This window comes from Parus major, chromosome 23 (genome assembly GCF_001522545.3).
Source record: "Parus major isolate Abel chromosome 23, Parus_major1.1, whole genome shotgun sequence".
NCBI classification, from domain to species: domain Eukaryota; kingdom Metazoa; phylum Chordata; class Aves; order Passeriformes; family Paridae; genus Parus; species Parus major.
The window spans coordinates 1,822,778-1,848,813 of record NC_031791.1 but is presented as its reverse complement, the minus strand read 5'-3'; the positions used below and the strand labels follow the sequence as shown (position 1 = coordinate 1,848,813).

The following is a 26,036-nucleotide window of genomic DNA, read 5'->3' as shown; positions in this document are numbered from 1 at the left end:
CGGAGCCAGGAGTGGCCGTGGGGAGGGCGGCGAGGGGCTCCCACCCACCCCAGGCTGCGTGGGCGCTGGCATGTGGGTGCTCGCCCTGGCTTTGGGCAGCGGCCGGACCCAGCCCGTGGCCTCGGGCGCTTTGCTCCAGCCTTGCTAGTCCCGTCCTAAACTTGGCCGGGCTGGGTGAGGTGTCCCCCTCCCCAAAACCCACGGAGGGGGGAGCGTTGTAGCCGCGCTTGTCGGAGCTGGGGCCAGCCAGTGGCGGTGGCAGCGCGGCGAAACTCCAGGGAGGTGCGAGCAGGGCTGGAGGCGACATCCCTGCCCCGCTCTCCCTGCGCTCGGGGCTGTTTGGCCACCGGGGCGTCTCCTTTCAGCCTCTCGGTAGGGCCGAGGCACCCCCGCCGCAGGGATGGGGCTGGGAGGGTGCAGTGGGATCCGCCGGGTGATCCGGGCAGGCCCCTCCTCTCTGCCCGTACCATTGGCTCCGGCACGGCCGCCTGCGAGCGCTCAGCTCCGCCGGGGCCGGAGCGATGGGAACCGGCGGCTGAGAGCCGTCATCTGCCGGGGCCGCCCGGGCCACGCCGGAGCCCGCTCGGCTCGGCCATGTAGCACCGCGGTGCCCTCCACCCGGCCGCGGTGGAGGCGACAGCGGCCTCATGGGCAACGCGCACCGCAAGAGGAGCCCGGCGGGCACCAAAGCCGGCTCCTCCTGGCCCTTCGGCCGCGCCGGGAAGCCGAGGGCAGGTAGGAGCCGTGGGGATGGAGCGCGGGGGGGTCCCCGCTCGGGGAGTTGGAAGGGAAAGTTCGCTGGTTGTGTTGTGCCGGGCTGGAGAGGGGGATGAGAGGGAGGTTTGGCTCTGCCTTCCCTGTGCTGGGGGGGCAGGATCAGCCCCCGAGCCCGGTGTGGGGCTGGGGGAGCCCCCCTGGCTGCAGGCAGGGCTGTGCCGACGCGCCGGGGAGCAGCCCTGGGCTCGCCGCGCTATCGGGACGGGATCAGCTGAATTAGTTACTGATTTGTTTTCCAAGTGGGATCTCGGCACTGCCCGGCGTCGCTTTCCTCCCCCGGCCCCCCGCTCCAGTCCCGTGCCTCGGTTTCTCTCGCTGTGCCGCGGGGAGAGGCGGACCGGGGAGTGTTTGCAGGGGCTGCTCCCCCTTCGCCGTCCCCTCACTCTGCGTGTCCGTCTGTCCGTCTGTCCGCGCACCGATCGCTCCGCTGCTTTATGCTCCGTCTCCATGGATGCCATTGGAAAGCCAAGGAGGAAGCAGGGGCCGAGATCTTTCCTGCAGGGACGAGGAGCAGGGGAAGGAAGGGTCCCCCGCCAGCCTGGACCCACTCGTGGGACAGTGAACCCCGTGGGGTGCCTGGTGAGCTCCCTCCGTGGCTCCTCCAACAGGGCAGGGTGAAGCCAGCAGGGAAAGTGTCCTCATCGTCCCCATCCCGGGGCTGTTGATTCCCCCGCTGGTGTCATTAAAGTGTCCCTGTGTCCCCAGCCCAGCCTGAGCCAGGGAGGAGGCTTGGCAGGATCATAGGAACGGGGATAGCAGGACAAGGCCGGGTGTTTTCCCCCACCAGCCCTGTGGGATCCTCGGCCCTGCTGTCCCTCCTGCGCCGTTTCTCTCGGTCTTTACAGGCAGCAACCAGCAGGTGCGTGAGCCCAGCTGTCCTCAGGGTAAACAGGGTCTGGAGGCAACTCTGCACAGGCTCGGGGCCACCACTCCAAGCAAAAGCATCCCCGAGGTGGGGCCTGGCATGGGGGGACCCTGCGGGTGTGCAGGGAGAGAGTGCTGGAATGTCCTGGCTGAGAACATCCGCTCAGTGCCTGGGGAAACTGAGGCAGGAGGGTCACACATCGCCCATGGCCGTGCTGGGACAGCATTTCCTTCACCGCACGCTCTCTGCCATCCTCCTCTCCTCGCCCGGTGGCTGCAGGCTCCTCTCTGCTGCGCTTGTCCTCCTGTCGTGGTCTCCGTGCAGGAAGGGCTCGGTGCCGTAGTTGCAATCCCCGGCACATCCTCAGCCTTTCCATGGGGCATTCCTGTCCACACCTCCATCTCCTCTCCATCTCCTGACAGCCTCGGGTGTCCCTTGTCAACCCCTGGACCAGGAGCGTGCCACCCTTCCCCAGGGCTGGCTGGGAGAAGCGCTGCTCCATCTCGGGTGCCCTGGAATGGGCGGGATGTGGGACTCATCCAGCCGGGGCAGATCCTGGCGCTGGGGCCGAAGGCCGTGGGGTGGAAGGTGCTGAGAAAACATGGGGCGAGTTGTGTTTGTTCTCTGCGACGGCTCCATGGCAACGGCGCGGCGGCCACAAAGCCAAAGAATTTGCATTGTGTCGCTTCAGCATTTCGGAGGGCGCAGCCGGGATCACCGGCTGGGGGCAGGGTGTGCCGGTGAGCTCGGCTGTGCCCTCCGAAAGGCTCCAGCCCCCGCCGGCGCTCCCGTCTCCCCCTGCAAGACCCTGGGTGCCTCTGGATTTTGGGCTGGAGAATAATTGCATATGGCGGGCGGCTGGACCAGTGTCCCCAGTTCATGTCTCTTTGGTGACTGGAAGCTTAATTTGGCCCTGACGTGCCCGTTGTTGGTGCATCAAGCCTGGGCAGGCACTGGCGGATGGTTTTGTGCTTGTGCCGTGTGTGAGGTGGCGTGGGCACTGCCTTTGGGTGCCGAGGGGACAGAACGGGGGTCCCCAGGGACAGGGTGGCCACGGCCGAGGGCACCGAGGTGGCTTTGCCGCTGCTCCCTGCCCGAGCCCACCCAGTGCCAAAGCCACTCTCCCCTTGCCCATTTCCCCGTGCCAGAGCGGGGCCTGGCTCGCTCCGAGGGCATCCCCAGCCTCTCCTCCCTGGGCTCGTCCATGCCGGGGAAGGTCCTTGAGCCCCAGGGAGACCGAAGCCTCTTATCGGCTCCTTATCGGGGCTCCCCGCCGGGCCCTGCTGAGTCAGGGCGCAGGAACGCGGCTGCTGGCAGCGGGGATGGCAGCTCTGGGTGCGGGCTCACCCGGCACCCGCGGGCCCCTCGGTGACCGCTGGGGAGGGAAAAAAAATAATGAAATGGTTTGATTTGGAAGGGACCTTGGAGCGCTCATCGCGTTCCTCTCTCCGTTATGGGTAGGGACATCTACCACTATTCCAGGCTGCTCCAACCTGGCCTGGAATGCTTCCAGGGATGGGGTATCCAAATGCCCCGGGGTGGTCTGTGCCTGTGAGCGTTCCCAGCGTCAGCGGCAGCAATTCCGGCTCCTGCGGGGCAGCTCCAGTGTGGGCTGAGCAGCTCTGGGCTCTCGGCTCTCCCCGTGCCAGCCCCACGCTGGGCCGGCTCCGCAAACACCCGGGGGAGCGGATGAAGGGCAGGGGCCGATCCCGGCGGGGGCCACGCCGAGATTTACACAGGCGCTTTCTCCAGCCAGCATCCTGCTGCGGACTGGACATCCGAGCCCTTCCCGGTGCCCCCTCCTGCTCCTGGAGCAGGGGAGGAGGCGATCCGCGGCTGTCCCCGGCAGGCAGCGGCCGCAGCTCTCGGCTTGGCACGCTCCCATCACCGACAGGCAGGGATGGGACCTGCCCTGTGGCTCTGGGTGATCCCCAACCCCATCACGGGGGCAGCTCCTCTCCCCATCCCACCAGGCCGTGTCCAGCTCGCTGGGAGGAGGATCGGCACCTCCGCAGTGTTTCCTTGGAAAAGCCCCGCGGGCTTGGGCGCTGCTTGCGAGGACGGGGGATCCGTGCACGGAAAAAACCTGCAACGTCTTGTCCTTAATCCGTCTGCTGGGTTTGCTCCTGCGTGGAGCCGGTGCCTGCTGTGACAGGCAGAGCCTCTGCTGTGGCAAGAGCACCTGGGTGCCCTGCAAACAGCGGGGGACAGCCAGCCCGTGGGAGCTGCAGGACACCGAGGGAAGGGCGTCAGGGAGTGATAAAGCTCTCAAGTATGGAAAGAGGAGGTGTTGGTGGCCCAGCCCTGGTCATACGTGCCACCGGTGTCACCCTCTGCGGCCCCGGGTGACTTTCCAGGCTCTGCCCGCAGCCCTCTCCCGCCCTGCGCTCCCCATCTGGGATGTTCCCGCCCGGATCCGGCTCCTGGCTGGAGAAGGCTGTTATTTACCTTCAAACCTGTTTGGTGGCTTCTCCGGGGAGGGGACGAGCGCGGGGTGGGGACGCGGTGGGATGGAGGCTCGCTGGGCTGTTGTGGGGGCTGGGAATGGGGGTGGTCCTGCCCCGGGACCCCTCTGGTCTGCTGCCAGCCCCTCTCCTGGATCTGGGATGACTCAGGGAGCAGGAGACACTCTGTGTCACCTCAGGGCTGGCTGTGGGGCAAGTGTGGGACAGCAGAGAGGTCAGGGCCCGTTGCACAACCCCGTGTGCTCCTGTCATGACAGCAGCCGTGGCTGGAGGCGACTGGAGCCACGGCTCTGCTCCAAACGGGATTTCACCCTGCACCAGCTCCTTGGCCAGAGCCTGCTGGCTCACCGAGGTGATACCAGGCAGCTTTTCCTGCTGTGATTTAGAGGAAGAAAAAAAAAAAATGATCCAAGTTTGTTTTCCCAGTTGAAATTAATTTTAGTTCAGCCTCTGCGTGGGATCGTGTTTGAGAGCCGAGCCAGCAGCGTGGATCGGGTGGTGTTTATTTGCTTGGTGGAGATGTTTTCCTGGCTGGAGCAGCCCCCCAGGTGTGGCCGAGGGCAGGCTGGCAGCAGGGGCTGTGTGGCCAGAGCCACCGTAAATATTATTGTGCTCTCACCCTGCCTGGAGTGCTCAGCAGTGTGTCCCAGGGTGTGGATCCTGTGCTGAGATGAGGATTTGGGGAACGGGTTGGTTGTCTTTGGGAGCTCCCAGACACCCTAAAGAGTTGAAGGTTGCAAAAGGAGCAGAGGGGCTGGATAGGATCCCTTCCAAATCAGAATATTCTGTGATACTGGAGCTCAGCTCTGACAGGGTCCATCCATGTCCTGACACCTCCATAGAACTCTCAGGCATGGGGTTCATGGTGCACCCCTCTGGTGTTATCCATGCCTGTGGCATCTGCAGGCAGCTGGGAAGCAGAGCAGTCCCCAGGCCTGGGAGGGACCCCTAGAGTGGTGGGAGGGCACCAACCCCATGGGGCAAGGGGGGCTTCTCGCTCCCCTCTGTGCTGCCGGGAGAAGGGAGACAAAGGCTCCGTCCCGCAGAGAGCAGGACACGACACAGGCGGGCTCCCCTGGGGACCTCGCAGCCCCTTCCCGTCCCCCTCCTCCCCATTTTTCTGCGGTGAGTCAGTGGCGGTGGAGGGGCGGGCAGGGAGCCGCTGCCGCCGCAGGACCCGCGCCGTGCGGGGAGCAGGCAAGTCGGGGCAGTGCCGAGCAGGCAGAGATGGATGTTTGCAGCCCAGCCCGGCCAAACCTGCTGCTCGCAGGAGGCACAGGCCAGGCGAGGAGGGGGACAGGAGCTGGGATTTTCTCTCCTGGCTCTCTCCAGGTGAGGAGCAGCGGTGTAAGAGCTGGGCCAGCTCCAGTGTTCTGTGGGGTCCCAGTCCTTGTGCAGCCCTTCCCATCCTCACTGGTACCTCCAGCCCGTCTCAGGCGGAGCTGAAGGCGGCGTGCCTGGGGTTCCCTGTCCCTTCCCATCATCGTGCCTCGTTCCAGGGATGTTTTGCTCCCTCTGGACCATCCCTGGCACTGGCAGCAGCAGGTACCAGCTCCGAGCCGGGAAGCCCATCCTTGAGAGCTGAGAACCCTCCGGCTCCTTGGCTCCTTATCTGGGAGAATCCCGCTGCCACGTGTGGCCAAGGCACGTGTGTCAGCCGAGCCCGGAGGGCACGGAGCGATCCAGGATGCTCCGCAAGGAATGCGCAGGGGCCGGGACACCGGCTCCAACCGGGCGTGTTGCTACCGGCAGCGGCTGCAGCTGCAGCGGCTTCCCCGGCCCAGCGGGACCTGCAGCCTCTGCGGCAGGATCAGGGCTCTCTCCCTCCTGGATTCCATCCCCGTTTCCAGCAGTTTCACTCTGTGCTGGCAGAGCCGGGGTGAGGCCGGCTGGGTGAGGATGATGAGGTAGCGAAGGTCACAGGGAGTGGGAGAATTGCCACGAGTCTCCTCCGTGGCTGGGCAGCGTCCTGCCCTGGCTGAGCCCTGGATTATCCTTTGGGAGACTGCAACCACCCGTGCTGAGCTCCTCCTCAGCGGTGTCACCCTCGGGAGAGGGACACGTCTCCATCAGTGAGGGATGTTCTCCAGGTCCTCTGTGTGGGCAGTGGGCCACGGGCAGGAAGGTGGAGCAGGGCCAGACTGTCTGCCAGCACCTGGGAATGTCCTCATGGCCCGGGAAGGAGCTTCCCCGCCTGTTGCCACCAGCAGAGCTGCAGGGATGAAGCTTTGCTCTGCCTGGGTCCTGCACCAGCAGCACAAGAGGGGCTGTCTCCATTCCTGGGGGAGCTCTTGGTGCTGTGAAGGGGGGCCTATTGCAGTCCCATCTCTGTGGGCAGAGCTGAAAGGCTGGGCCCTTGCCCGTGGAGCCAGGAGCAGTGTCCCTCTCGTCTGCCTCCAGCCGTGGTCCTTTCTGAGCTCATGACATTCTGCCCAGAGCAGAGGGCAGTGCTCGGCGCAGCACGTGCCTGCCTGCTTTGTGCATCCTCAGCCCTTTCATTATGTTCCTTTTCCACTTGTGCTGTGGGAAGAGCTGGGGAATGTCTTTCTGTGGCCACCGGCACCTTCTGGGGAGCGTGTGGCCAGCAGGGCCTGTCCTGCCCGTGCTGTGCAAGTGGTGGGTCAGGCACAGCCAGGGAGCTGCTGGCGTTTGGGGCCATGGCCCTGTTGGAATTCCAGGGATAAAATCCTCGCTGAGCCCAGAGCTGCCTGGCTGGGGACACAGAGATGCCCTTGACAAGGTCAAACTGTGCCTTTGGGCTGCAGAGTCACTGCCTGGAGCCTGCTGGGACCCTGCGTTGGGTGATGCTGCTGTGTCTGCAGCCCAGGCTGTGTCCTGCTGGAATAAACCCTGGGCACAGCCCGTGGGGAGCTGCAGGGCAGGGGGCAGAGGGTTTGGCACAAGGACACGGCTGTCTGCAGGGTAAACACTGGGTGCTGTTCATCTTTTGAGGTAAAACACCTATAAATGGTGGGGATGGAGCTGCCAGAGGTGCTGGGCACACACTGCCCTGGGAGAACCCCCGTGGTGGGCACAGTGACCGGCAGTGCCGGGGTAGTGCCACTGTGTGACCGCCTGGCATTTCTGCCCCTGCTTTCACCTGCCTCCGCACCAGCAGCTGGAGCTACTGGTTAGACTGGTCCCAGCCCTGGTTTTCCCCCAGTGCTGCCAGCCCTTGTGACCGTGACGTAGCCCGAACACCCTTTGCTCCATCCTGGCTCGTGTTCCCTGCCGGGACTGGGGCTCTCATGCCCTGGGGGGCACTGGGGGCAGGCGAGCATGGGGAATGTGACGCTGCTGCCTGTGCTGTGTCATAGCCCAAGGTGGAAAAGCCTCCCAGTTTCTCCCGGTTGACCGCACCGTTGTGGAAACGAGCAACTGGTTTGCAGCCGTGCTCAGCGGGGTCCTGAGGGGTCCCAGGGGTCCCTGGGCTGGCTCTGAGGGGTCCCAGGGGTCCCTGGGCTGGCTCTGAGGGGTCCCAGGGGTCCAAGAGGGAGGAGAAGGGGAAATGCTGGCCCCGAGCCTGGAAGAACAGATCCCTGCGGTCCGTGCCGTGCGTGGGAGGAGGCGGGAGGGCCGGGGGGAGCGAGCCGGAGCCAGAGGAGGGGCCCCCTCTTTCCTTCTCCCGCGGGCGAGGAGCGCGGTGGGCGCAGCTGGGACTGTCCCCTCCTGCCACCGCGCAGCCGTCCCCGGCTCAGGCTGCTCCCTGTTCGCCAGCAGCAGCTGCGCCGGAGCGGCTTCGCCTGGCCGAGCATCCTCCCGCCCGTGCGGATGAGGACGGAGGGAGGGAGCTGGGGGCCGCCGGCATCCGCCCCGCCGGCACACGCCGGGTGAGAGCAGCCTCGGCACAATAGGCTGAGCCTCCTCGGGGGGCGGCGGAGCCCCCCTTCCCTGGGGAGCAGACCCTCTCCCCGGCCACCATGGTGGTTTTCATGGGCAGGAACCTCTCCTCGCTTCTGGCTTTCTTCAAGAAGAAGGGTGAGTGAGCAGCGGGCAGGGAGGGAGGCAGGCAGGCAGGGAGGGAGCAGAGCCTTGTCCTTACACAACCCCTGCCCGCCGGGACCCCCCCGGGCCGGCCCGGGGTGCTCGCCCACCCGCAGAGGGCAGGGGGGCTGCCACCCCCGGGGGAGGGCAGGGAAGGTCACCCCAGCCCTGGCGTCTCCCCTGCGAAGTTACCGGAATAAATCACTGCGCTCCTCTCCCCGCAGGGCAGCTCCGAGCGTGTCTGGGGGGTGTCAGGCGAGGGGCTGCCCGAATTGGGGGAGAAAAGGGAATTAGGAACGGGGGGGAGGGGGGGCTGTGGGTATCTTGTGTCCCCTGCAGGGATTTTGCACCAGCACAGGGGACCCGTGTGGCAGTGCCGGGCTGGCCGTGCCCCGCTGCCCGCTCACACCGGGGCTGCTGGCGGAGGCAGAGGCCGGCATGGCGGCAGGGAGGGAGGCTCCATTGTTCCAGGCCTGCTCCTTTGTGTGCCGGAGTCGGAGCACGGCCGCCTCGCTGCCTGGCTGGGCTGGCCCTGAGGGGACACCCGGGGAACACAGGGGACAAGGGGTGCTGTGTGCTGCTGGCCGTGCTGAGCAGCAGGTGCCCGTGGCCCCGGGGTGCCGCCGCCAGCCCCGACGGCTTCCTGCGCTCGCCCTTCCCTTCCTCAAAATTGGTTGTTTTTTTTTTTTTTTCTGGGCAGGAAGAGTTTGAGGCTTCGCTCAGGCGTGTGGGCAGGAGCGGGCAGGGCTCTGCCACGGTGCTGCAGTGCCTGGGCTGGTTGATGCTCGGGCTGGGTGATGCCCGGGCTGGGTGATGCCAGGCTGGGTGATGCCAGGCTGGGTGATGCCTGGGCTGGGTGATGCCTGGGCTGGGTGATGCCAGGGCTGGGTGATGCCAGGGCTGGGTGATGCCAGGGTTGGGTGATGCCCGGGCTGGGTGATATCTGGGCTGGGTGATGCCGGGGCTGGGTGATGGCAGGGTTGGGTGATGCCCGGGCTGGGTGATGCCAGGGCTGGGTGATGCCTGGGCTGGGTGATGCCCGGGCTGGGTGATGCCTGGGCTGGGTGATGTCTGGGCTGGGTGATGCCAGGACTGGGTGATGCCAGGCTGGGTGATGGCAGGGTTGGGTGATATCTGGGCTGGGTGATGCCGGGGCTGGGTGATGGCAGGGTTGGGTGATGCCCGGGCTGGGTGATGCCCGGGCTGAGGGATGCCAGGGTTGGGTGATGCCTGGGCTGGGTGATGCCGGGTCTGGGTGATGCCAGGGCAGCCCCTGGCCGTCGGCACAGCAGGGTGGCAGCGGTGGTGGCTGTGGGGAGGGAGCTGAAAGGCAGGGAGTGAAGGCTCTGTGCGAGGCAGATGGGGTGTTCAGCATCAGCGGGGTTTGGAGCAGGGATTTGGGTCCTCTGGGATCTCTGCTGCTGGATGTGCCTCGGTTTCCCTCTTGTGTGCAGTTCCCAGCCTGCCTGGGCATGGGGGGAGTCCCTGCTCTTGGGGTGACGAGAAAGACCTGGGCATGACGCAATGCTCGGAAGGGAAAGTCATCCTCCTTCCATCCACATTTAATCTCCTCCTGTGCTGCCCCTTCCCTGCCCAGCCCCACACAGTTCACCACCTCGTTAGCTCCTAACGAAGGTGCTGGGGAAGGAGGGTGGTCCCACATCCCAGAACCGATTTGGTGGTGGGGAGAAAACCAGTGGAGACATCCCGACTCCGGAATATCGACCGGCTGGGCAGAGCTGTGGGATGGGATTTCTCTCGGTGTTTCCAGTGCCCGGTTTGGAGCTGATAACATCATCCTGAGGTGGTTGTCACCAGCCAGAACTCACCCCCCGTGGGTTGGGACACCCTGGTGGCAGCGTGGCCGTGTCCCCCCCAGCCCAGCTGAGCCCTCTGTCCCTGCAGGCGCTGCCAAGGGCGAGGGTGAGAAGCGGCTGAGCGTGCAGTACACGGCGGGCGAGGAATGTCCCGACAACGTCTTCTTCCCCAGCACGCGGCCCCCGCACCTGGAGGAGCTACACAACCAGGCCCAGCAGGGGCTGAAGTCCCTGCAGCACCAGGGTAGGTGTCCCCAGCCCCAGGGTGGCCTTGGGGACACGGTGGAAGGGCTGTCCCCAGCTCCTGGCTGGCCGGGCGGTGTGGGCGGCGCATGGGGCTGACCGGAGTCCAGTGCTGGTGGCTGGTCTGTGCAGGGGGCACTGTCAGCTCGGCAGCTGCTTCCTCCAGCTCCCCTGGAGGGATTTACCTTCTGTCTTCCCTCCACAGAGAAGCAGAAACAGACCAAAAGTGCCTGGGACCACGGGGACACCAGCAGCCTCCAGGTGAGCCCTGCCAGGTGGTGCTCTTGGGGTGCCCTGGGAGTGAGGGGACACAGGGTGGCTCTTCTGCCCTCCCTGGTGGTGTTTGGGGGGACAAACAACCAGCCAAGGTGGCAGGACCATGTCCAGGGGGGTTGTGGGGCTGGAACTGGCTATGTGTCCCTTGGTGTTACCCCCTTTGCCCCATGACAAACTGCTCCATCAGCCTCCGTACATCCTGCTCTGCCCTGTGGGGCTCTGCCAGGGTCCCCCCTGTCCCCCTGGTGTCCCCTGGGAGCCCTGACTGAGGAGAGATGATGTGGTGGCATGGTGGGGACTGTTGGCCATATCCAGCCTGTTGCCTGTGCTCCTCCCCAGCTGCAGATGAGGAGAAACTCCCCCTCTTTTGGCCAAGCTGAGCTTTGGCAATCCCCGGGCTCTGACCCCACTGCCAGTGTTTGCTCAAGCTGTTGCCTCTCATTGGCTCTCAGCCCCTTTCACCCCTTGGAAGTGGGGAACTGGAAACCCCAGGATGGGCAGAGCCACGGGGGCAGCGAGGTGGAGGGGTCAGGTTAACTCAGAAGTGTCTCATGCCAACCCGTGCCAGGGGTGGTTTGGAGGGATGGGGACACTGGAAGCCGTGTCCAGCGTGGGGCTGTGTCCAGGGAGTGCTGGGGGTCCTGCCTGCCTGTCCCTCTGGGTTCTGGGGCACAGCAGGGCTGGGAACACCCATGGAGTCATTTCGGGCCTGGCAGTTCCTTCAGGTGCTCCTTGCGTTCACCAGAGCCCGTCTCTCCTGCTCTCCGGGGGGCTGCAGAGCCATGCGGGCTCCCAGGGGCCGCTCCCAGCCCTGCTCCTGGTGGGAGGACTCTGGATGCCGGCGTGGCTGACTCAGCCTTTGGCCCTCGGAAGAGCTTTTGTCTCGGCTGCAGTCAGTTCGCGGCGGGGAAGGGGCCTGGCCGGGGCTGGGGCAGCTCTGTCCCTGCAGCCCCAGCTCTGCTGAGCCCACTGTGTCCCCACAGTCCTGCGCATCCTCGGAGGATGACAGCCTGTCCTTCCGGAGCCAGGCGGCCTCCTGTGCCACAGACAGCACCTCTGAGGATGCCCTCTCCATCCGCTCCGAGATGATCCAGCGCAAAGGTACCCGGCTGGGGGCTGTGGGACGGGGGACTCACCAGGGGGGTTGGAAAGTGCAGGGCAGGGAGCTGGGCTCTGCCTCGGTGTGGCCACGAGCCAGTGCAGGGATTTGGGGGCCCTTGGGAGAGAAGAGAGCAGCTCTGGCTGAGTCAGAGCATTGGGGCTGGGCGAGGGGGATGGACAGAGAGAGACAGACAGACAGACAATGTCTCCTCCCTGCTCAGACTGTGTGGTTGGTGCCTCTCTGGGCTGTTCCAGTGTCTGAGCCTGGCTTATCTTAGAGGATCTCAGTGGGAAGTGCTGGGGACAATGGGGACGCCCTGGCCAGGGCCCTGCTCACACCAGCTGGACCCTCTCACACCTCTTGTAGGTTCCACTTTCCGACCACACGACTCCTTTCCCAAATCCTCAGAGAGGGCTGGCAAGAAGAGGAAAGAGAGGAGGACCACGGTGCTGGGCATCCCCCAGCACGTCCATAAGGAGCTGGGTAAGCTTTGGGGGCAAGGGCAGATTTTTAGGAGCTGTTTTCCTTGGGATCACACTGAGGTCATCTCTCCCTGCCCCCAGGTCTCAGGAACAGCCATGGAGCCAAGGGACATCCCGAGGCAGATGGGCGAGGGCCAGCGGGCTGCGGGGACGGCCGGGCAGCGCAGCAGCCCCTGCTGAACGGGGGACAGGTGTCCGGCGACACCGTCCGCATCCCTACCATCGACGGGAAGCTGCAGCCTCTGCCCGTGTCCGGCGGCGCCCGCGTCTGCCTGGGAGCGTTGGAGGAGGCAGATGCAGCCCTGCAGAAGCACATCAACAGGGTTTACTACGATGACAGCTTGCTGGGGAGGAAGACAGAGGCCAAGCTGTCACCCATGGTGAGGCCAAAGTCGCTGGCCGTGCCGGGCATGACCACCTACGCCAACCCCCCGGAGATGCTGGTCGGCCCCGTCATGTCCATCTCGCCCCAGGGCACCTACATGTCCAAGATCATCCCCAACGCCATCCTGCCGCCCATGGTGGACGTGGTGGCCCTGACGAGGAGCAGCGTGCGGACGCTGAGCCGCTGCAGCCTCGTTTCGTCCAGCCCGGCCTCGGTGCGCTCCCTGTCCCGCTTCTCGGAGCGCAGCGCCCGCAGCCGCGAGCCCTCCTCCTCCAGCGACAACTGGAGCCACTCGCAGTCCACAGAGACCATCGTCTCCAACAGCTCCACCATCTCCTCCCAGGGCGGCTGCGACCACCGGCAGCCCGAGGCGGGGCCGCACGGTGAGGCAGATGCGGCGGCTCGCTCCGACACTGACCAAATCAGCATCTACAGCTCCACCAGCTTTGCCAGCTCCTGCTCCAAGCCCGCTGCCGGCCTCACCCCTGCGGCCCCCGGGCTCCTGGGTGTGGGCAGTGGCCGTGCCTCCCCTGCCTACAGCACGAGCAGCCAGGCAGATGGCTCGGACACGGCCAGCCTGGCCAGCGAGCGCTCCTCTGCCCGCAGCGTCTCCCTCAGGAAGATGAAGAAGCCCCCGGCCCCTCCCCGCAGGACCTACTCGCTGCACCAGAAGGCTGATGGGGAGCCCAAGGTGCTGGGGCTGCCCCCCAGGCCTGACCGGCGGCCCCAGCGGGAGAGCAGCGCGCCCTGGTCCCCGCGGGCCGAGCCCTTCAGCCCCACAGGCGAGGATGAGGTGTTCTCTCCATCGCTGAGCGAGACCAGCAGCCTCCGTTCTGAGAGCCTGGCTGGCACCAGCTCCCCCGAGGCCTCGCGGGGCCGCCCCGGGGTGACGGTGGTGCTGAGGGAGCCCCAAGCTCAGGCCAAGTGGAGCTGCCCCGATGGGTCTGACCGCACCATGTCCCCTTCCAGCGGCTACTCCAGCCAGAGCGGGACCCCAACACTGCCCACCAAGGGGTTGGGACCTCCAGCTGTGTCCCCGGGCAAGTCTCAGCCCCAGAAGCCGGACCGGGTCTGCTCCCTGCAGTCGCCTGTGCTCTCAGTGTCCTCCTCCCTCACCTCCATCTCCTCCTCGGCCTCGGACCCGACTCCCCCCGAGGCGCTGACCGGTCGCTCAGACCGGTTCATCATCCCGCCGCACCCCAAAGTTCCCGCTCCCTTCTCCCCTCCACCCACCAAGCCCCAGCAGTCTCCAGCCCCCTCCGGCCCTCTCCAGCCCTCACAAACCCCCTCAGCGCCCAGCACTGCCGGCCAGGAGCCCTCGGCCAAGCCCGCTGGCAAGTCCCCCCCGCCGTCACCGCCGCCTGCCTACCAGCCGCCTCCCCCGCCGGCCAAGAAGGTGGAGGGGAGCCCTCAGAGCAGCAGTGAGCCCCTCACCGACACCGCCTGGCCCCCGCCACCGCCGCCGACCCCCGAGGAGCACGACCTGTCCATGGCAGACTTCCCCCCTCCGGATGAATCCTATCTCTCCAGCCTGCCCGATGCCACCTCGGCCCCGGTAGACGGGCAGGCGGCGACACCGATCCCGGGGGCTGCTTCTTCATCATCTCAGCAGCAAGAGGCACCCACCGGGGCTCCACAGCCTCCGTGCCCCGCTGGGTCCCTTCCCACGGCCTCCGTGCCCCCGCCGCCGCCGCCTCTCCCGCCGCCCTCGGCTCTGGCCCTGCCGCCCCAGATCAGCCTTAAGAAGGCGGCCAACGGGCCCCGGGCAGAGGCCAAGAAGGAGCCGGTGTCACGGAGCAAGAGCGGTCCCGTGGCCAAGGAGGACGCCAGCCTGCCCATCGTCACCCCCTCGCTGCTGCAGATGGTGCGGCTGCGCTCCGTCAGCGTGGAGCCTGCGGCCGGGGCCGGGGCCGGGGCCGGAGCTGGGGCCGGGGCCGGGGCCGGGGCCGAGGAGCGCCCGGCCCCACAGAAGCCCGTCCGCCGGTCCCTGTCCACACGGCAGCCGCCTCCTCCTGCCCAAGACGCGGTGCCTTCCAACCAGCTCCACCACGCCGTGCACCTCAAGGCCGCCGCCTTGGCCTCCGGAGAGGCCGCGGAGAAGCCACCGGGCGGCCGAGCGGCCCAGCCCGGCCCCGAGGGGCTCCCCGGGGACGGGCAGCTGTCCCCCAGGAACAAATCGCCGGCCTCCACCGCCAGCTTCATCTTCGCCAAGAGCTCCAGGAAGCTGGTGATCGAAACCACGTCGTCCCCCGAGGCACAGGCCGACCTGAAGAGGAACTTGGTGGCCGAGCTGAGGAATTTCTCGGGGCAGCGCTCGGCAGCCCCAGCTGCTGCTGTCCCGCAGGGCCCCGGAAAGGCACAAACCCAGCGAAAACCTGGCAAGATCCCCCCTCCAGTAGCCAAGAAACCTTCGCTTGGCTCGGGGCCGGCTCCTTCCCCGAAGGCAGCGGGGGCAGAGGCGTTGGGCTCCCCGGTGCTGGACGGGGATGCCAAGGTGGAGGAGAGCAGGACTAAGAGCGAGCTGGCGGGGACAGAGGGCAGCAACACCACGGAGCCGCCGGCTCACAGCCTCCCTGCACAAGGTACGTGGGGTGGGAGCCACGGGATGATGCTGCTGGAGGTTCAGCCTCGCTGCTCAGCATCCTGAGCTAGACATTCCCAAGTGATAAATTCCCAAGTTACAAACACCCAGCACGGCTCCTGGGCTGTTACAGCAGGGAGGCACTGGGGCTTGATTTTATTTCAAACTCCAGCAGCTGGAAGATCAGTTTTGGTCATGTCCTGAGTGGTTTTCATTGTTTCAGCCGAAATTGTGATCACTGAAGATGGGCAAGGAATGTTTTTTCCCCATTTCAGGAGCCCTTGGATGGGTTTAGGTTTTGTTTTGTCACGTGTCTACAAATTTCTGGCTAACTTTAGGCCAGGGGAAAGGTTTTGTTAGAGTTTCTTTCCTGTATTTTTGCACGTTTTACAGCTAGCTTGCAGTTCAGAATAAAGTCATAAGTGAATCCAAAAAAATTTATATTAACCTTCACAAGCGTTTTCAAGCAATGCTTAAATGGAAACAAAAGCAAACAAAAAAAAAACAACCCAAAACAACAAACAATCAATCAAGATGCTCAGCAAAAACAGACTTTACCACAAAATGTTTGATAAACTGATGGACTTGGATGAAAAGGAATAAGAGCAGGGAGAGAGCCTGGTGGGGCTGGGGGAAGCTGGGATTCGGGGTGGCTGACGGGCTCTTCCCTCCTGCCTTGCAGACGGACGGGGAGACACGGCCTGAAGGACAACGCTGCAGGACTGGAGCCCCCACGGACAGGAATCCAAATCTCTCAGGGACCTGGGCAGGTCAACGAGTGTGGAACTGGCAATTAACTTAATACAGGAAGCAAACAGCCTTAGCCTCCACGGCCTTGATGATATTTATGCAAAAATGGTGTTGGTTTCACTTTCCTAAGTACTACAGCTTTATTTTGCTTTTTTTTTTTACTGGACTCAAGGCCTGTGCCCAGAGCCAGCACCTCCTCCCTGCCAAGCTGATGCTTGGTGTGGGTGTGTGGAACCGAGCAGCCCACCCAGAGGAGTTTGGGGGCCAAGGACAGCGGAGCTGGGGCCACTGCTGCCGGCCAGACAGGCCCACGAGGAATGGAAGCACTTTGGACAAGGGAATGAGAAGGCTTTGGCCACGACAGTGCCTGGGAGGGATGCAAACAGGAACAGGAGTGGATGGAGGTGCTGGTTGGGAGGGACTGGGGCTTTGGCTCTTGATGGAAAGGCAAGAGGGGCTCATGGTCAGCACTGGCCGCTTGCCGCTTGCCACTGCCCAGCAGGAGGAAGGACCTGGCTGCCCCTTGAGCTGGCCCTGGGCTCTGGGGAGAGCCTTGATTCTGTTTCTGTAAACTTGGGTCACATTTTGATTTCTTTGATTGTAAAAAAAAAAAACCAACAAAACCACAAAACGAAAACCAAACCAAACAAACCCAACCAAACCAAACCAAACCCAACCAAACCAAAAACAACCGACCTTCTGCCGCCGAGTAGCTGCTCAGAGCTCTGTACCTGGCTGGTAAAAATGATGACCGAAGCTTGCTGCCTCCTGTTCTTCCTGGTTGATGGTTGCAGGTCCCTTCTGGGTGGTGCTGAGCTCCAGGGACACCCTTTGGCTGGCTCCCAGCAGCACTGCCCAGTAAAACTCCGGGGCAGGGCTGGCTGCCAGCTCCCCTGGACAGATGGGCACAGCCACGTGCAGTCAGCTCAACATTTTATTGGGTTTATGACAGACAGATGGTTCCCGAGTCAGTGTTTAAGGCCCACAGCCCCCATGGGCTCAGGACAGCCCCACAGGTGCTGCCTGGGCTCCTGGCACCAGTGGCCACAGCGCTGGGGGTGGAGCAGGGGACGGGCTGGCCCCAGCTCTGGTAGCAGCAACACAAGGTTGGAGAAGCAGCTTTTCCCTTCTACCCTCACCACAGCACCCACACATGCCACCCCAGCGGGCACCATGGCACAGCTGGGAGCCAGCTGTGGCCCCAGGCTATGGGCATGAGTCACATGGGTCCCTCGGGCGTGGTGGCACCTCCAGTCCCCAGCGCTGGCACAGCCCAGGCCCGGGGGGATGCTGGAGGCAGCTCCCCAGGTGAGAGTTCAGTCCCTGAGCCCCCAGGGCCGAGCCCCTGACTCGGGGCACTGGTGGGAGATGACTGGAAGGAGCCTGGCTGAGGTGCAGGAGTCAGGCAGGAGGCACCAGGGCAGCCCTGGCACTTGTTAGCTGATGCTGCCACCCTTCAGGCTTTTACAGGAGACTGTCCCCAGCTTGGTCAGGAAGTTTCTCTGCTTCCACTGCGCGACACAATCCTCGGAGATGCGGAAATCAGCCTGGGGAGCAGAACAGGGAGTCAGGCTGAGCCCTGGGAAGGTTCATCTCCTCACACCTTTGCTGCCAGTAACACCGAGGGGCCCAACAGCCCATTTGAGGTCACCCAGAGGTGGAGATGGTGTGGCCCTGCTGGATGGAACTCCAGCCACTCCCAGTCCTCACCTGCAGCTTCTCAAAGACCTTTTTCTTGGGCTTGAGCTCCTCGTCGGGCTCCCCACCCTCGTAGCCCTCCACGTAGACACGCTCCCCGGCGCAGCACCCGGCTGGGGGGTCCAGGGGCTCCACTTGACGGGGCTCCCCCACGCTATGGAGGGGAGTGGAGACACCAGAGTCACCCCAGAGTGCTGCCCAGCTGCCCCTCACCACCCTGAGGGAGGCTCCAGCCCCAGGGTCCCCTCTGTCCCTCACCTGGAAGCACACAGCACCATGCCCTGTGACTCCACCCCCCTCATCTTCTGGGGTTTGAGGTTGCAGAGCAGCACCACAAGCCTGTCCTGGAGCTGCTCCTTGGGGACAAAGTGCACCAGGCCGCTGACCACGGTGCGGGGCTCGGCCTCGCCCACGTCGATCTTCTCCACGTACAGGCTGTCAGCATCCGGGTGCTGCCAGGGGGAGCAGGGATGGCAATGGGGTGGCAGAGAAGGTGGCATTCCCTCCCCAGGCACACCCCAAATGTCACCACGTGGGAAGGTTTCCTCCCCTCTCCCCATACCTTCTCCACACTGATCACTTTGCCGACACGGATGTCCAGCCGGGATGGGACCACGTCCTCCGGCTCTGAGTTCTTGGTGCCCTTCTCTCCAGGCTCTGCAGGGTGAACAGAACGGTCACAACACTCAGCACAAACTCAGGGAGGTGGTCAGCCCCAAATGCAGGCCCTGGGGGAATTCCTTGCAGGGAATGCCATGCCTGTCACTACACCAGAGAGCAGAGTCCCTCCTGTGCTGGCTTTCCTCACCTTTCCCAATATTCTCCAAAGATGCTTTTGAGTCTGGAGCTTCTCTGACCTCAGGTCCTCGGGGGACTCTGTCCCACTCAACCCTGCAGGGCTGGGCCCCATTTCCCTGAGCTCCCAAGTCCCCACTTCCCTGGGCCCCTCCTTACTGGCTTTGGATGGGGTGGGATACGCAGCGCTGCTCAGCTTCTTCAGCTCTGGGCAGTTGAATCTCTCTCTGATGGGGTCAAGCAGTTTGTTCAGGGCTACTTCCACCGAGTTCTTCAGGTCTCCAGGGTGCACAACCTGTGTCAGGACAAAGATGTTCCTGTCTGAGGTCATGGGTGGGAACTGGAGACCAAACAAGGTGGCAACATGAATCCCAAACCCTTGACCTGATTCCCCTTGGACATCAGAAGTTTCTGGACACTTGTGCCTCCAGCCTCTGCTGGGAACAGCTGGGAAGGGTTAAACTGCTGCTCTGCTCCAGGATGTGGCTGATGTGGTGCTGTCCTGACCTCACACCCTTCACTAATCCTCTCTCCCCTGGGTTCTCCTGCCTAGGAGCATCCCACATCACAGGCCACACCCCACACCTCTTCCCAGTGCAGATTTCCATCTCCCAGAGCTCCCAAACTGCTCACAGGAACCTCAGGCAGAAGGTTCAGCCTCTCCCAGCAGTCACCTGCTCAGCAAAGTCCTTCTCCAGGGCCTCGTAGGCTGTGTAGGTTTTGTTTCCTCCCCATTTTTCCTCTCGCAGGACCACAAACTCTAGGACAAAACAGGTTTTAAAGCTCAGATTAACTCAAGGCTCAGGTGAACCACCCACCCCACGCTGCCCAAGAGCAGAGGCTGAGCAGGTGGCATGCAGGGGCAGCCTTGTTCCAGGGGACACACTCCTGTCCCCCACCCCTGAGCACGGCGAGCCTCTCACCTGACTTGAGAGGGAAGAGGACGTGCTTGATGAAGGAGAGGACACCGTTGTTCTCCACGTTCCCTGGCTCACAGAAAGCCTTCTTCAGCTTCTTCTTCACATCCTCCTTGCGGTCCAGAAGATCAATCTTGGAGTCCTGCAGCAAGAGATTTCCTCAGCCCTTCACACCCAAGCTTTTGCCCAGAAAACTCATGCTGGAGTGCTGCACCTTCTTAGAACCCTGTGTGAGTGGGGAAGGAGAGCTCACCTTCCCTGGGGTGGTTCTCTCTCAGCCCCCAGCCACCAACCTGTCCCCCCAGAGCCCCCTGAGCACAGCCAGACCCAGACCAACCTCTTCTGACGAGCTCATTTTGCTGCCTGTCAGCCCAGGAACCATGGGGTTCATCAAATGAACGCGCTTGGCATAGCCCAAGGAAGGGAGGTACTGGGAAAACACAAGGAGTTAAGTCAGAGACAAACCTCATTCAGCTTTAATTCACAGTCCCTGTTTGCTCCTGGCTCTGAGTAACTTTGGGATCTGGGATAACAGGATTCAGGAAGGGCAGTCACAGCCAGGGATGTGTGGCTGCACAGAGCATGGGAGCAGCAGCAGCACAGAGAGCTGTCATGTCAACCAAAATCCCACACACTTCTCCCAGTGGATTTGGGAGTGGCCAAGCCCTCCCTCAGGCCCCAGTCTGGCAGAAATCCCCCAGTTCCTGACCTTCTCTGCGAAGGTGAAGATCTTCCTCTGATCCACCCCTCCAAACTGTGCGTCCACCTTGAGATATTCCTCATCCAGCGCCTGTGGGGAGACACAGAGCCGTGAAGCCAGACCCAAAACAGTCCTGGCCTGTCCCTCTGCCTCTCCTGGGGCGCTCCCAGCCAGGGGAGGACGGGAACATTCCAGACTGTTTGCTGGGACTGCAGCTCTGTGCTCAGGCCAGGCTTTGTGCCACCGCCAGGTGTGACATTGGGGTGGACAACAATGACCTTGCCACTCAGCCCCAAACACCCCAGCTGCCAGCACCTCCCTGGACACCACACCTGCCTCACCTGCAGGCCTGGGTAGAGCAAACCACTCAGCAAGGGATGTTCCACCTGCTTCACCACCTCTGCCCCTGCCTTCTTGGCGTCGTGCTGTGTCACCACGGAGGAGAGCCGGTACACGTCCAGCGTGTACTCCCTGTGGGAGGGACAGCACCGTCACCACTGGCCATGGGGACACCTCTGAGAGCTGCTCCTGGCCACACTGAGAGGGGACAAAGCCTGGAGGCACCTCCTGGAGTGACAGCTCGGGATCAGCAGTCCCAGGACTCACTTGCTGAGCTGGTAATCGGTGCCCCGGACAAATCTGAGCTTTTCCAGGGGCACCCCGATGCTCTCCAGCATGGCTTTGATGACATGCTCATAGTAACGGGTGCGCAGCTCCAGCAGCTCCCAGGGAGCCTTCATGTTGTCCAGGTAAGCGTGGAGGTCAGCAAAGAGGATTGTCACCTAGGACAGGGGACAGGTGGTGTCACCTGGGTGAGAGGAATTGTCCCTGTTCACTGCAGCTGCCACCCAGCACGGTGACAATGCCCCACCTCACAGCCAGCCTTCAGGAAATCTGCAATCTTGGACATGGGCACGAAATACGCCACGTGAGGCTTGCCCGTGGTGGCGGTCCCCCAGTAAATCTTCAGCTCTCGCTCCTTCAGGATGGACATGAGCTTGTCCTCGCCCAGCACCTCCTGTCAGGGGCCAAAACACACGGCACTGACAGGGCTGGGCAGGACAAATCCTGCTGGGTGTCCGGGCTTCACACACGGTGATAATCCCCGGAGCTTGCTCTGCCTCAGAGCTCCCCATCCCGGCCTCCCCATGCCCTGATCCTGCCCCGTTCCCCCCTCTCGCACCCCAATCCTGCCGTATCCCCTCGATCCAGCCCCGACTCCCCCGGTATCTGGACCCCATCCTGCCCCGATCCAGCCTCAATCAACCCGCCCAGCCTCAATTCCTCCGCCCGACCCCGATCCAGCCCCGCTGGTCCCTGAGATCCAGCCCAGATGTCCCTCTCGTCCCCCCCGGCCCGGCCCCGAGCCGGCCCCATGCGCCTCCCGGTACCTGCAGGTTCCGCGTGATGAGCTGATACTTCTCCTGCGGGCCGGGCGCGGGCTCCATAGCGGCGGCTGCAAGGCAGGACACGCCGTTAGCGGAGCCCCGGGACCCTCCCGGTAACCCCCGGTACCCCCGAACCCCCCCGGTTCCCCGGCCCGGTCGCACCGACCCGCCCCGGGTTGCATCAGCCCCGCTCGGCGCTCGACTGCCGCGCCTGGGCCTTCCGAGCGCCGAGCTGCCGATGCAACGAGCGGGAGTGAGGGGGCGCGCTCCGCCAATCAGAGAGAGCCTCTCACGGCGAGGAGCCCGCGCTCCGCCAATCAGAGAGCGCCTCTCACGGCGAGGAGCCCGCGCTCCGCCAATCAGAGAGCGTCTCGCGCCTGTGGGGGCGTGGCCTTGGCGCCGTTAAGATGGCGGCGGGTGAGCGCCCTTCTCGCCAGGCCCGGCCGGGCAGCGGCCGCTGCTTTGTCTCAGCCAAACTTAATTTTTAACTCGTTTATTTAGGGAGCGGGGTTTACCCCTTTTTTCCCGGGATTAGGGGAGCTCCCCGTGTTCGGGTGGGCCGGGAGGAGGAGCAGGGGCGGGGCGGGCTGGGCCCCGCCTTGGGGCGGTGCCGTTGAGGCGCCGGTTGGGCGGTGCCCGCTGAGGGACGGGCGGGTCCCTGATGGAGAGAGGCGGGGGCTGTGGTTGATTCAACGCCCTCGGTGAGGGGCGAGCGGGGTCTTACCGCTTCCTGAGGTTTTTATCTGGAGAGAGGAAGGCTCCAGAGTGACCCAACTGCGGCTTTTTAGTGCCTAAAGGGGCTGGAAAGGGATTTGGGACCAGGGCCTGGAGAGACAGGACAAGGAGGAATGGCTTCCCACTGCCACACGGAGATGGGATATTGGGAAAAAAATCCTCCCTGTGAGGGTGGCGAGGCCCTGGCACGGGTTACCCAGAGAAGCTGCTCCATCCCTGGAAGTGTCCAAGGCCAGGTTGGAGCAAGCTGGGCTGGTGAGAAGTGTCCCTGCCCTGGCAGGGGGTGGCACTGGATGAGCTTTATGTCCCTTCCCACCCAAACCATTCACAGGTTCCATGGTTAGAGCCGAATTATCAGACTATCACACTGCATGGGACTAAATCCAGACGTGTTCTTGTGTGATTCCTGAGGTGTTTTTTTTTCCTAGCACAATTCTGAAAGTGTCCATTTTCATTATTTAGGCAGAATTGCCCAGGTTTTATTCCTGGAGTGTGTAACCCTCCCTTTTTTTAAACAGTAATCAAAGCAACGGAAAGACAAAATACATTCCTTTAAATCCTTGCTCAAAGAGGACAGGAAATACCTTGCCTTTGTCCAAATTCCCCTGCTGGGTGAGAGTCAAGTGCAGGGCTTTCAGGTCCAAAGATTCCTTTTGGGATGAGTCCTCACTCCGGGGAAAAAACAGGGTTTGTTTGTGAATACTTTGGAGCTATTGAGTTTCACAGGAAGGTTCTTTATCTGGTGATCTTGGATTACAACGAGGGTTTTGTGTGAGTGTCTCAGTGACTAATACCCTGACAGGGCTCCTCTTCCTTTGCTCAGTTTTTCCCAACCCCAAAAAAGACTTTTTTATAATTTGTTTGTTTATCTCTGAAGGGCAAAGGTGGGGGTTGAGACATTTGGAGGTTTTATTTAATGCCTCAGGAGTGTTTTGCAGTTTAAGGCTGTAATTTGGGATCCCTGGGGTCTGCTGTGAGGGACTGGCTGCAGTTTGGGAGGAGACAGGGTTTTCCAATTATTGGGATTTCCCCTGGTGTTGCTTGAGGGAACTCTCAGGGATGAAGGATTTGTTGGGACCTAAAACAAGAGAACAAAAACAAATTATGGTGGTTTTGCTTTCCCTGTGAAATTCCAGCATTTTGGGGGTACAGCTGAGCTCCTTTACTGAGGATGTCACTTTTGCTGGCAGGTTGGAGCTGACTCCTGCTGATTCCTCTGGAAGAGCTGATCAAAGGCCAGCAGCAGCAGAAGAGCCTCTAGAACTGGGAGCAGAGTTCCAGGAAGCCACAGAGCCATGGGAGACAGTTCCCCTGCGTCCCCTGGGCTCTGTCAGGAGTTCAGACAGGACCCACTCCCCAGGGCTAAGAGGCTGTCGGATTCTGCAGTGCAGGTGCAGGCCCTGCAGTCAGCTAAGAAAGCCTGTGTGCTGAGGCGTGGCTGCAGCACTCCAGACCCAGCAGGGAATCCTCTCTTCCCTTCCCCAACCTCTGGCTGCTCCCTTTTCCTGGAGGAGAGTGCCCAGGATGAGTTTGGTGCCAGTTTTTCTGTGCCCAAATATGACGACGTGGCCATTTCCCTGGACATCAGCGGGTGTTTCGACGACAGCGAGCTGGATGACTCCTTGCTGGAGCTGTCAGGGAGTGAGAAAGGGAATTCTCCCTTTGATTACACCGAGGAAGAGATCCAGGAAATCTTGGCAGATGATTCCATGGAAGCTGAGCAGCAGCACCTCGCTGGTGAAAGCCACCTGAGCCAAAGTGTGAGCGGAGAGAGTGACAAGACAGAGAGCAGCGGCTGCACCGCAGGGATATTGGTCAGTGAGGCAGCCTCAGAGGAGCCAGAGGAACCCCAGGAGCATCCCTCAGGCAGCTCTGGGTGTGATCCTGGCTTTTTGGGTGGCAGTGCTGCCCTGGATGGGTCCCAGCTGCAGGTGGAGCTGGACCTAGACCTGCAGGAGCTGCTGAGCCTGAGCCCGTTCGCTGCCGCCTGCGCCGGTGAGGCTCTGGAGGAAAACAACCTGGAAAGAGAAACTTTGGATGCAATGATAGATGATTGTTTGGGATATTCCACAGCTGCTGGGAGCTGCAGTCCTGAAAAATCCACAGAGAGGGTGATGCCTAAAGGGCGGGAAAGCGTGGATCAGGATTGCCTGGGAAGATCCGTGCCCTCATCCAACCTTCCCTGTGGCCAGAGCACAGGGGATGAGAGCCCAGCATCATTGTTGCCACCAAAAAAAGAACTTCCCAAAGCCACAACGAGCTGTTCCTCAAGGAAATCAGGCTTGCCAAAGGATGCTGAAGGGGAATCCACAGGAGCTGAGCAGCCACCAGGCAGCACTAAAGTAAAATCACATCTTCATTCTTGTAATTTGAATGTTTTTAATCACATCCCTTTGGGTTTGTCCATGTGCACACAAGTGTTGTGTTTATATGGGGGAGGTTTTTCAAGTGGGTTTTTTTATAAATCTATAAGCAAAACTTACATGGAAAAATTTTATTACACATTAATCCCCTTTTCCCTTCCCTTTCCAGTTAAGTGACACAGCTGTAGGCCAGACTGGGCAGGAAGGGCCACCCAGTGGGAAGAAAAGTGGCAAAGTAATTCCTGTCCCACAGGAGAAGGAAGAAAGGTAATTTATTAGGAAATCTGCACTTTGAAAATCATCCCAGCTGTTTCTTCCATCACTCTGTTCCTTGGCTTATTTTTAAATTTTTAAAAATTTAAATTAAAATTTTTAAATTAAGATGCACTGAAATGGTGGGGAAACAATAAATATTTCAGCCTGTAAGATTGTAGTGGTTTTGGTTTGTTAATTTGAGTTTTTTGGTTAATATATTAAATAATGTAGTGGGTTTAGTATTGGTTAAAATTGTTAGTGTATTTATTAGATTTTTTGTTGTTCTGAGATATGAATTAAGAGGTAGGTAAAATAGGTTTAAAATTTAAAAGGTATAAAGAAAAATTTTATTAATAGAATTAAAAGAATAAGAATAAAATTTTTAGAATAAGAATTAGTAAGAGATTTTTTTTGCTTGCTTGTTTTTAAAATGTAGCTTTTTTAGAGGCAGATTTAATTTTTAAATGGTTTAATAGGTCATTAAATTTTAGAGTTAGTTAGTTATTGAGTTTTTTTAAGCACAGAGGAAGCTCTTAGCAATTTTTTTAGAAACATTATTTTTGTAGATGTCTTCTTCCCTCCTCACTAAATATTAATTAAGGTAAAGCTGGTACACCGATGCTGTGAGAAGGGGGAGGATGTCGGGGAACGGGAAGGGAGGCGGCTCGGGCAGTTTTGGGTCTGCAGGGGATGTTTGTGCCCGATGGCCCGGAGCCGTTCCCTGCAGGTGGCAGCAGCAGAGCGGCCGGGATGTTGCTCCTGCTCTTCCCCGCTCCTGGAGGCGGCACATCGGGGCTTTTCCCCGCGTTCGGGGCGTTGCTGTGCTGTGAAAAAGCCGCTTTGGAGAGCTCCCTACGGCAGTGACCGGCTGGGAGCCTCAGCTCTCGGCGTGTTTGATCTTTGCAGCTTTACTCAAATAAATACTTCTATTTTTTCAGTCCCAGCGCTACAAGAATGTCATGTCTGCCACAGTTCTGCAGGGCTCTTTGCCCTCTCTGTCAACTGTAACCTAATTTGATAAATAATCTAAAAATGAATTAACACAATTTATTATTTTTAAGGCCAAAACAACGGACCTGCATTTCAGAAGCACAGCCTGAGCAAAAGAAACGTTTCTCTCCAGGCTGTGGCAGTCCAAGTGAAGAGAAGTGTGGTTATAACCTCAGGTAACCCCCAGGTGGGATGGGATGAGGCTGGTGGGGAGGGAAAAATTGATATCCTGGCTGGCTAGATGGACTTGAATTCATTGTTTGGAGTGTGTTTGTTTTCAGAGGGGAATAAAGAGTGCCTGTGACACTCTCGTGCACTGCCGTGCACAAAATTCCTGCACAGGAATCAGTCCCTGGCTCCAGGGTTGGGTCAGAGGAGTTTTAGAGATATCTGGGAAATATTGTGGAGGGAATTGGGTGTGGAAAATCAGGGATGCTCCAAAAGCAGGTTTGTATTCCCTGGGAGAAG

The 26,036-nt window shown here is 61.3% G+C and overlaps 3 protein-coding genes across 5 annotated transcripts in view; 2 read left to right on the top strand and 1 right to left on the bottom strand.

Annotated features, from left to right (window-relative positions):
* The first annotated feature begins 456 nt into the window (after nt 1-456).
* KIAA1522 (KIAA1522 ortholog) lies at nt 457-16,483 on the top strand. 2 transcript variants are annotated; one of them, XM_015649071.3, is made up of 7 exons: nt 457-735; nt 9,997-10,152; nt 10,357-10,412; nt 11,411-11,528; nt 11,896-12,012; nt 12,093-14,978; nt 15,660-16,483. In XM_015649071.3, the coding sequence occupies exons 1-7, from the start codon at nt 648-650 to the stop codon at nt 15,680-15,682; spliced, it is 3,444 nt and encodes a 1,147-aa protein (XP_015504557.1). In that variant the 5' UTR covers nt 457-647; the 3' UTR covers nt 15,683-16,483. The 2 variants fall into 2 exon arrangements, with proteins under 2 accessions (XP_015504557.1, XP_015504558.1); XM_015649072.3 differs by lacking the exon at nt 457-735 and adding an exon at nt 7,710-8,085.
* Nucleotides 16,484-16,643: 160 nt separating this feature from the next.
* On the bottom strand, nt 16,644-21,458 carry YARS1 (tyrosyl-tRNA synthetase 1). The gene is made up of 14 exons (XM_015649089.3): nt 21,392-21,458; nt 21,229-21,293; nt 20,709-20,855; nt 20,444-20,619; nt 20,179-20,308; nt 19,847-19,927; nt 19,475-19,567; nt 19,144-19,279; nt 18,895-18,980; nt 18,380-18,515; nt 17,988-18,082; nt 17,684-17,877; nt 17,438-17,579; nt 16,644-17,274 (listed from the first exon to the last, which is right to left on the bottom strand). The coding sequence occupies exons 1-14, from the start codon at nt 21,405-21,407 to the stop codon at nt 17,164-17,166; spliced, it is 1,608 nt and encodes a 535-aa protein (XP_015504575.1). The 5' UTR covers nt 21,408-21,458; the 3' UTR covers nt 16,644-17,163.
* Nucleotides 21,459-21,610: 152 nt separating this feature from the next.
* The window catches only part of LOC107214078 (S100P-binding protein-like), a 25,144-nt gene continuing 20,718 nt past the window's right edge, over nt 21,611-26,036 (top strand). For both annotated transcript variants that reach the window (XM_015649102.2, XM_033519554.1), the window contains exons 1-4: nt 21,611-21,642; nt 23,151-24,302; nt 24,493-24,590; nt 25,640-25,744. In XM_015649102.2, the coding sequence (XP_015504588.1) occupies nt 23,256-24,302; nt 24,493-24,590; nt 25,640-25,744 (1,250 nt within the window). In that variant the 5' untranslated portion in view covers nt 21,611-21,642; nt 23,151-23,255. The remainder of the gene's footprint in view (nt 21,643-23,150; nt 24,303-24,492; nt 24,591-25,639; nt 25,745-26,036) is intronic.

Bases quoted from the DNA above. Each gene is read 5' to 3' on its own strand.
- KIAA1522 (XM_015649071.3), top strand. From the start codon at position 648: ATGGGCAACGCGCACCGCAAGAGGAGCCCGGCGGGCACCAAAGCCGGC. The intron at 736-9,996 runs GTAGGAGCCGTG...CTGTCCCTGCAG, and splicing joins CGCCGGGAAGCCGAGGGCAG to GCGCTGCCAAGGGCGAGGGT. The intron at 10,413-11,410 runs GTGAGCCCTGCC...GTGTCCCCACAG, and splicing joins GGGACACCAGCAGCCTCCAG to TCCTGCGCATCCTCGGAGGA.
- YARS1 (XM_015649089.3), bottom strand. The intron at 20,309-20,443 runs GTGAGTCCTGGG...TCCCTCCCACAG, and splicing joins ACCGATTACCAGCTCAGCAA to GGAGTACACGCTGGACGTGT. The intron at 18,083-18,379 runs GTAAGGAGGGGC...TTCACCCTGCAG, and splicing joins TCCCACCCCATCCAAAGCCA to AGCCTGGAGAGAAGGGCACC.